This window comes from Cavia porcellus, unplaced genomic scaffold (genome assembly GCF_034190915.1).
Source record: "Cavia porcellus strain 051 isolate PalLab524CR breed Dunkin Hartley unplaced genomic scaffold, mCavPor4.1 scaffold_9, whole genome shotgun sequence".
Classification (NCBI taxonomy): domain Eukaryota; kingdom Metazoa; phylum Chordata; class Mammalia; order Rodentia; family Caviidae; genus Cavia; species Cavia porcellus.
Window position 1 is genome coordinate 72,713,695 of NW_026947492.1, and position 9,609 is coordinate 72,723,303.

General features: G+C 34.3%; 1 protein-coding gene across 1 annotated transcript; it reads left to right on the top strand.

Annotated features, from left to right (window-relative positions):
• The first annotated feature begins 6,641 nt into the window (after positions 1-6,641).
• Positions 6,642-7,562, top strand: LOC100735237 (olfactory receptor 10T2-like). Its single transcript, XM_023561767.2, has one exon. It carries the CDS (start codon positions 6,642-6,644, stop codon positions 7,560-7,562), a length of 921 nt encoding a protein of 306 aa, XP_023417535.2.
• Positions 7,563-9,609: the final 2,047 nt, after the last annotated feature.

Consider the following 9,609-nt stretch of genomic DNA (forward strand, 5'->3'; position numbering starts at 1 on the left):
TGTCACATACAATTGTGAAAGATAAGACCAAAACCAAAGCGCAAGTAATCAAATTGAAAATACTGGCGAGGTGGATGTTGTTTCCTGGAGTCTATAGGCAGATTTCATTTCTGTTCAAGGAAAGCTCAGTCTTTTATAGTCTTGGACATATTCTGTGAGGCTCATCTACATTGAGGGAGATAACCCATTCCATTCAATCTCCATTGTTTTAAATGTTAACTAGCCTTTTAAATAGTATCAAAGTAATAACTAGTTCGGTTTTTGGCTGCAATACCAGGTAGACTGACCCAGAAAATTAAGGAACACAGGAATACTACAGTGAACTAAATGTAAGGAGGAATAGTTTGAAGTAGAAGGACTGATGAAGTAGAGGAGTAAGTGATAAATGTTGCATTCAGAAAGCATGATATTTTTGTGATTATAGAAATGCATAGGAAGAAGAAAAACTACTCTCTACTGAGTCAATAAAACTAATGATATTGCTGCTTACTGGAAGGGAATACTCTGAGGAAGAAATCTAGTTAGGAACTATAAATAAATGTTCTAGCTGTCAGCAAAGAGAGGCATCTTGAACTTCCCAGGGGAAAGACAGTCCAACTTCCCCTAAATTCTTCAGTGTGATGGCAATCTGTCTGTAAGTAACTCAGTTCAGGAATTTGTTCCATTAATTCCTTGAGTAACTCAGGAAATGTAGTCATTTCTACAAAGGATTTATGCTTTTTGTCCTGATTATGCAATTCACCAGATAATGAGGGGAGTATCATCCTATATTTTTGGTAGCCTCTTTATATCTAAGACTGAAATCAGAGGTCAAAAACCGATTACAGTTTCGTAAACCCACAAACTCACAGATAACTTTACTCCAAGAAAAACATTTCATTAACTTCACTGCCTGTAAGACTTTGTCCTTCAGTCTCAGATGGTGTTCAATAACTATAACTGTCATGCAAATTTTAATGTAATGTGTCATTGAAAATGGACAATATCTTAAGAATATAAAAGCATAATAATCTAAACTTATAGCATATAAAGGTAGTATTGAAGAACTCCAAATATAACTTAAAATAAATTGCAAAAGGTAATTTATACAGATGAATTTTTTCTTAATTATAAATTGCCATTACTAAAGTTAACTCATTATCATGTTTTGATTAATATTTTGTCTGAAAATTCCAGTTTTACAGTTACTAAAATGCTCTGCAGTGGGAAATCATAATCAACAGGTGTATTGCAACTAAACACACTCTGTTTTCTTTTTATTATTGTATATAAAGAATATATACAATAGAATATATACAGTGGGTGAAAGCTGCTCAAAACATGGTGGCCAGGAAGAGGTGGTGGAGTAAAAAGAGAGCAGAAGACACTGCTACGGGTTACACATTCACTGTCCCATCTCTTGTGATAAAGCCCCACCTCCTCTAAGAACATTTAGCTATAAATTATTTAATGAGTTAATCTCAAGATGATTTAATGAGTTAATCTCAAGATAGAGTTTCCATCATCAAATTCCCTTCAAAAAGCCCTATCACTGAACAAATGAGAAGTGGGAGACATTTTGAATCTAAACCCAACAGGACTAAATGGTACCTCAGAGTAGTTTAATCTTGTGGTAACCAGGCACTTTTGTTGTTTTTGTTTTTGGATAACCATACCATTGATCGGGTGGCTCCAGATCACTCAGCATATAGGGTTATTCACATCTGGGTATTTCTAATCATGTTTGTTTCATCCAGGAAAAATTTTCAGAAGCATAAACTTGGGAGTGTTATCTGTCAGTTCTCAAATAGGTTTGACGATGTATTTTCTGCTCTCATAAGAAAGGTCCAGGTCAGATTATCTCTACTGCTTTAAGATCTTAATTGCTTATAATACATTGCAACCTAATCTACTGTACTATCCTACTTAGCATATTTTACCAAGTGGAGGGAGGATCTCCATCTTCTTAATGATTTTGCTTTCTGTGTTTTATACATTATTCAAAAAAGGGCTTACTGGATGAGGTTTCAATTGTTCCAAAGCTTGAAAAATATGCAAGATTTTTCAGACAGAAGGAATAGAGAACAGAATAAGGAAAATGCAGAATTTAATGGAGAGAAGACTTGGAAGAAGAACAGTAGGTTGAAGACAGTACGGGTAATGAAGGTTCTGAGGGGCAAGATGATGAAAGAAGCAATTAGGAGCCTATTGGCCATAGAGATTGGCAGTGTAAGAACTCGAAAGTTTACTTTCCTTATTAAGATACTCTTGGGCTGAAGAATAACTCCCATGAGAAAGCAATTTTCTTCCTACTGTCCTCTTGTTCCCCAGGTAGTATTTTCTTATGATGACCATTTCCTCATCCAGTAAATATGGAAGGAGACCTGACAGATTTTCAGTGTTATAAAATGAATGATATTGTGCTAGAAGTAAAATATGCCTGTGACAACCACTACTTTCCAAGATTTTTAACATTTTGAATTTCAGTAATTTCTATTGGTATTTAGAAGACTAAGAACAAACATCAATGAAAAGTCTTTATGGTGTCTGAAGATTTAAAAACATTTTTGTAGACGTCACACTGAGTGGTGGAAAGCATAAGAGTCCTTGCACTGAAAGCAAAGTTCTCAAGATTATAGACACTGATTGTTCTAGGACTCCCATTAAAATTTTTAGGATCCTGAGATTTATCTACAAGAAGTGAAGATGATACTATCTTACATGTTACAGGAGACTCTAAATTTATGACACATCACAATATTCAAAGAGAAATGTTGCCTTACAACTTATCCTGCACTTAAGAAATCACAGAACTACAGAAGGCCTCACTGAAGTTGTGAGAATGAAGTCCTCTTAGAGCATAATTGCTTCACAATTTTTAAAGAAACAGGAAGGTGCTTCTACTTTAGAAGGTGGGAATTTAGAGTCTTTCTTTACATTACAATGAGCATCATAATATAGTTTATAATAATGAAGGACTTGTGAGTGTTTATTTTCTATTAGAAGGTGTTGAAGAAACCATAGATACAGATAAACTGAAAATTCAGTTTGTTATTCTTGGTAGAGAGATAATCCAGAAAACTGAGGTGGGGAGTATTTAAAGTATATAAAAATAGAGAGTAGAATACAAAACTCCAGGTAAAACCAATGGTAGAAAGAGGATAAGGGACGAGTGAAACAGAAGCTAATATAATGTTGTAGGCATCCTTTTTTCTCCTCTGGGTGCCAATGTCACTGGAACAATGAAACTAATGTCGCATTGATACATCTTCTATCACAGCTGTTCTTGAATAGATAAAGAAATCAGAATGTATATCAGTGTATCTGAAAACTGTCACAAAACTCAAAGATTCTCAGCCAAAATCACAGAGAAAGTTCAAGTCACTCTTACTGTCACATCAAAGAGAAACACGTCCAAAAACTTCTGGTAGGTGTGGGTAAACGGAGGTGTATTTATTTAACAAAGAAATTGCGATATGCTCCAGGTAGAAGACCTTTTATACAATGGGTGTGAATTTATATCCAGCAATGAATTCAGACTGATAAAAATGATAGTTTTGTTTTTTGGACTATGTAGACAATGCTGGAGTTTTGAGAAATTTTTGCTTTTGTATACGAATTCTTAAAATCAATATGTAAGCATTTAGAAAACATTTATGTTACCTTCACCATTTGTAAGGTGACCTGATTCTGAAAAACTGTTTAACGAGCAACCAATTGCTTTCAGTATATACCCAAATAAAACAAAGGCAAAAGTTAAGCAGTATATTGAGGAGGAATTAATAAATGGACTGCAGTATTAATCATGGAACATTATCTGAAGACATGAGATTTCAGATTTTTCTGTGATCATCAAGATAACTTTAATAATAAAAAACCCCCTTCATTCGGTTTAGGCTTAAAGCAGAGGGATATAAAAGTTTACAAAAACCTTTGCCACAGCTATGGTAAAAGTGGAGCTTGTAAAAAACAAACAAACAAACAAATAAACACTCATGATGATAAAATGGTATGTGAACCTAGGTGAAATGACAGCCAGGGAGGTTAGGGAGGCTTCCAAGGAGAAGTGGTGTTTTTATTGGTTTTTTGTTTTGTTTTGTTTTTTTAGAAAACCATGTTGCTATTAGGTAGCGAAGGATAGATAAGGTATTTTATATTTCAGAAAATATTATACACCAAACAAAAGAACCAAAGGAGGGCATGCTTTCATTTGGAAAGCAGCAGGATGATACTGACATAATGATTGGCAAACAGCTAGAAATGAGCATGAAAAGGCATGACCTTGACCCCAACCTAGGGCCCTTACTCTTAGGAAGACCTATTTTCCTGTAGCCAAATAAATTGTAAACAGTTTACTGTAAATATACTGGACAGTATAGACACTTCACTACCAGTATCATCTTTTGCCAATTAAGTGCCTCTCTAAGCCATACTTTCCTCATTATAAACAAACTGATTGTGGTAACACTTATCTCTTAGGGTAGCTATAAAGATATTTCAGTCTTTATAGCTGAAACACACAATAAATATTAGAAAATATTAGTGCTGTCTAGCTTGTAAGCAAAGGGGGTCCAAAAGATATCTACAACAAAGATACAGCATCACCATAGATTTGGAACAAAAACCTGGTAGTAATTGAAGAATAGGGCTTGATCAGAAAGCACAAAATGCAGGTGTGAGCTCTGATATGTGAAGATAGATGGCCAGTTCTTTTCCGGAAAACTTGCATTGACTACCTGGAGAATATTCTGGCATTGAAGGTGTGGCAGAGAAGATTTGAGTATTTTTTTGATAAAGACTAGACCTAGGAAGTTGTAAAAAGTGGTAGCTAAAGCAATAAGAATAAAAACTTATTCCTTTAGGGGTAAATAGGCAGGGAAACATTCATGGTAAAGAGTTATTGTAGAGTTGTTGAAAAAATTGCAACATCTGTGTCTTGGGTGAAGACTGCTTGGGTAGACTTTTTGCTCATCTTAACATCCTTGTGTTAGTTGTGCACCACACTTGTGATGTTTTCTCTTCATATTATTGCATGTTATTTGCATGTTGCTACACTAATGTCCACTTCTCTGACTTTACTAACAACAGTAGTTATGCACGCCCACATCCCACAGATCCTATATATCTAGTTCCAGACCGTGTTTCCAATGCCTAGATTTGACTGATAAATTACTAAGATTTAGTCATTATATGTTTGATTATGACCTCCAGTATTGGTATAACCACTACATATATTGCCTCGTTTTTGAAGTTGGAGTGCAACATTTTTGCATAGATGATTAAACTGTGTATAAGGCAGCTGTGGTTAATTCTAGCACATTATAAATATTGAGTAGGTGCTTGTTACCTCACTAGAATCATCTTGTATTCTTTTACTCGCAACTGTCATACAAATACAAGGCAGTAAATCTTCAACTATTCCTGTAATCATTTTGACTTTCATCAGGGTGTAATTTTTAAAAAGATTACCAATCAGCATTCTTTTCTCCTAGCCTTTCATTTTCCACACTTGTTCCCTTCCAGTTTTTTTCATCTTAATAGTGGCCAAAGTCAAAATAAAAATTTCATGAAGAATTTACAAATCATTTTTCTCCTCTTGCTCCCTTAGGTTGTATAATTAATGATCAAAATAGAAATGTGATTTGTAAATTCACTTGAGTATCTTAACTTTATTCTTTTCACATATGTAATGCAAGACAAACCACTTATATATATCAGCCTGAAAATATTCTTAGAGTTTCTACTAAAAACCTCAAAAGTTGATTGGAACATCATGACCCAAAAAACCAATTTGGAGCGACACAGGATCTTTGAGATCATAATAACTCCAGGTAAGTTCATTATATCATCCTATGTACTTGGAAAAGAAGTATGACAATTTTATAAAAGTATTTAAGAACAATTAATTTTATATATTTCAAGTTTCAACTGTTACCAAAGATAGCAATTCAAGTTACAACATGTTAAATTTATTTACCTGGCTAATGATTTTTACAAAATTTCATCCTTGGATGCACTGAATTGTGGAAAGTACTGATAAAGATAGCAAAGCATTGGAAGATATGCAAAATTTGTTTTGGAAATTTTCAGATTTCGCCAGAATTTTTAAATGCGATATTAATATGAAGTGATGTGACTGAATTGTCTTACTCGTTGAATCAAAAAGTTACTAGGCACTTGCGAGGGCCAAGTTACCACAAGATTAAAAAATTTGAAAATGTACCATATCAAAATCTAGCAGGTGAATCAGGAATATAGCTCATTGGCATGGCACCTGCCTGGCCAGTACAAAGTCCTGAGTTCAATCCCCAGTATTAAAAAAAAAATCCAGCAGGTGAGGGTTTACTGTTACTTTGTCTCTGCCTTGCAGATGAAGAGAGGAAGAAAGAGAGATAAGCATTGTTTTTGTGAAGAGAATCCAAAATGACATTTGGACCCACACTATTGTGTTTATGTGCATTCTCATACTACAATCATTCAAACTCCTAATTCTTACTTTTGCACTTAACTCTCTTTTCAGATTGTCTAGGAGTTGTCTTAAACTTGTCCAAAGAGCCTGAATTAAAGTTCAGCAGCCATCAGTTTCCAAGATGTTCTTACAAAATTGTCAGGGTATTGACAAAATGTGTCTCCATGATATAGTGATTGTGCTCGTTGGCGCCATGAAAAATCACACTACGGTGAACACATTCTTTCTGCGGGGATTTTCCAGTTTCCCAGAACTAAAGAATTTACTCTTTGTAATGATTTTGTCCTGCCATGTGACAATTCTATTTGCAAATGTGTCCATAATGGTGGCCATCAAACTCAGTCCAAAGCTTCACACCCCCATGTACTTTCTCCTATTCAGCCTGTCTTGTTCTGAAACCTGTACCAATATGACAGTCATTCCCCGCACGTTAGCACACTTGCTCTCAGAGAGCAAGACCATTTCTCTTCCTGAGTGTGCCACACAGATGTTTTTCTTCTTTGGTTTGTCATCCAACAACTGTTTCATCATGGCAGCCATGTCCTATGACCGTTACACGGCCATTCAGAACCCGCTGCATTATCATGCCCTTATGACAAGAAAGATCTGCTTTCAGCTCGTGATGGCCTCCTCAGTGGCTGGGTTCCTGATTTCTCTGTGCATCACCACCATGATATTCAACCTATCTTTTTGTGATTCCAACAACATACAGCATTTCTTTTGTGACATTTCTCCTGTGGTTCATCTTGCATGTGATTACACTTCTTATCACGAAATGGTTATTTTTGTGCTCTCTGCCTTCGTGCTAGTGGGAAGTTTTATTTTAATTATGATTTCCTACATCTTCATCGTGTCCATAGTTGTGAAGATGCCTTCTGCAAAGGGGAGGTATAAAGCCTTCTCCACCTGTTCCTCCCACCTCACTGTGGTGTGTGTACACTATGGATTCGCTTGCTTCGTCTATTTGAGGCCTAAGAGCAGTGACTCCTTCAATGGAGACATGCTGATGGCTGTGATATACACGGTGCTGACCCCTCTGCTTAACCCCATTGTTTACAGTCTAAGGAACAAAGAGATGCAGATAGCTCTAAGGAGAGTACTACAAGATATTTAAATTTTTCTCTCAGTTGACAAATAAAATATACCTGACCATTTAAAAAAATAGCATTAATGAAACTGGGAAAGGTAGATTATTTCCAATAAATATCATCACTTTTTTTGTCAAGCAGTTGAAAAGTTATCTAGCTGCTCTAGTCTCACCGTTTTCCTACTACAAGTAGGATGTAGTTTTTAAATATTATAATATTGAGTGGAACATTTGCACATGCACACACAGTAAACATTAAGATTTTTATAGTGATCATTTCTTTGGAGATTAAGAGAATGGTAACGGAAAATAGAGAATAAAAAGCATGCAAAAAAGAGAAAGTAGGAAATAAAGGAAAATGGAATGGAAGAAAGGGATAAAAAGGCCAAAACAAAGGAGGAGAAGAAGCAAAAGAGGAGAGAATGAGGAAGATCTGACTACTTTAATTAATAGAAAAAGGAAAATGTTAATTAATGAGTTTTAATTAAGAATAAAGGTATAATACCACTAAAAAAAAATAAGTCAACTTAAGGGATTATTCAACTCTGTTCAAAACAATTTGGAAATTAAAGGGGAATACATGAATTTCTGGAAAAAATAAATTGACATTAAATGACTCCCAAACCTGTAAGTACTATACTTAATAACATACCAATTCCCATGAAAATTTTTGAGGAACCCATCAAAGAGCTATTTTCCCTATTTTCTACTGCTCCAAAGCATTAGACTATATATTTTAATCGTTAATTGGTTTAAATTTAAGGAGCAAATGATTTAAATTCTATATAAGCTGCTTTAGAACAAAAACAAAAGTATATTCTAATTTATGAGCCTCACAGTTAAGGACACCTGCTTTGTTCTGCTCTGGTCAGATTGCAGCCATGGCAGTAAAGCTCTGAGATGTATTGTGGGAGATCAATGGATGGATGTTGGTCAAAAAATTTAGAGTTTACTTTGTCCAGATGATCACAGGGCCTGTGGAGTGGTATCTTGTGGACTGAATTACATTTTTGATAACTAAGGATGTCATGAATTGTTAATTAACATATTAGGCATTTATATACCTAATTTAGAGAAATTCATTTTTAAGCTAATCTCCATTTTAATTGGGAGATTTGCATTGAATTTTAAGTGTTTTAAGTAATTGCAGAAACACAACCTTAATCAGAAATACATTGTGCAAATATTTTTGCCATTATGTATATTATTTATTCACTTTCTCTCTCCATTTCTTTGAAATGCAAATTTTTAAATTTCAATAAGCCTCATTTTTTATACTTTCTCATTTTACTCATGCTTCTAAGTGTATTATTTAGAAATCAATTCCTTAATCTGAGTTTATGAAGGCTTTCTTGCAGTTTGCCAAGCGTTTTATAGCTTTAGGTCTTACATTTAGGATTTGATACATTTGGATTAATTTTGTATATGATATTAGTAAATGTCCTGCTATATCCTCTTGCATATAAAATCCAATTTATCCAACAAAATTTAGATTAATGCTGTTCATTTCTGATACAAAGATATGTCATTGATTTGCTGTATTCATCTTGTATCCTGCAAACTTACTGGAGTTGTTCATTTGGTTCCTATTCTTCTTTTACGGTTTGTAAAATTTATCATGGGTTTCTAAATTCTTCTTTAGGCATCTGTATTCTATTTATAAAATTGTGTTATCTTTAAAGAGGGTTTTACCTTTATCTTTGCAATCTGGGTGCCTTTTTTGTTAATTGTTCAGATTGTTTTTAGTACAGTCTTGATATTTGGGGAAAATTATCCCATTTTTGGCTCTGATGTCAGGCATAAGTCTAGCAAAGATGCCTTTACTCATGTTCAAGAAGGCTTTGTAGTACTTAGTGAATGCTTCTATCATGACTATTACATTTTGTCAAACACTTTATCTTTTAATATTAATTAATTAATTAATTTTTAATGTTATGTGCTTGCAATTCATGCGGTTTACAACCATTCCAAGAGTGCTTAGATATACATATTTTTACAATTAAGTTTGTTGGTACAATTTAGATACATATAATGTGCATTTTCATCATAGGGAATTTGTACCTGTATATGATGT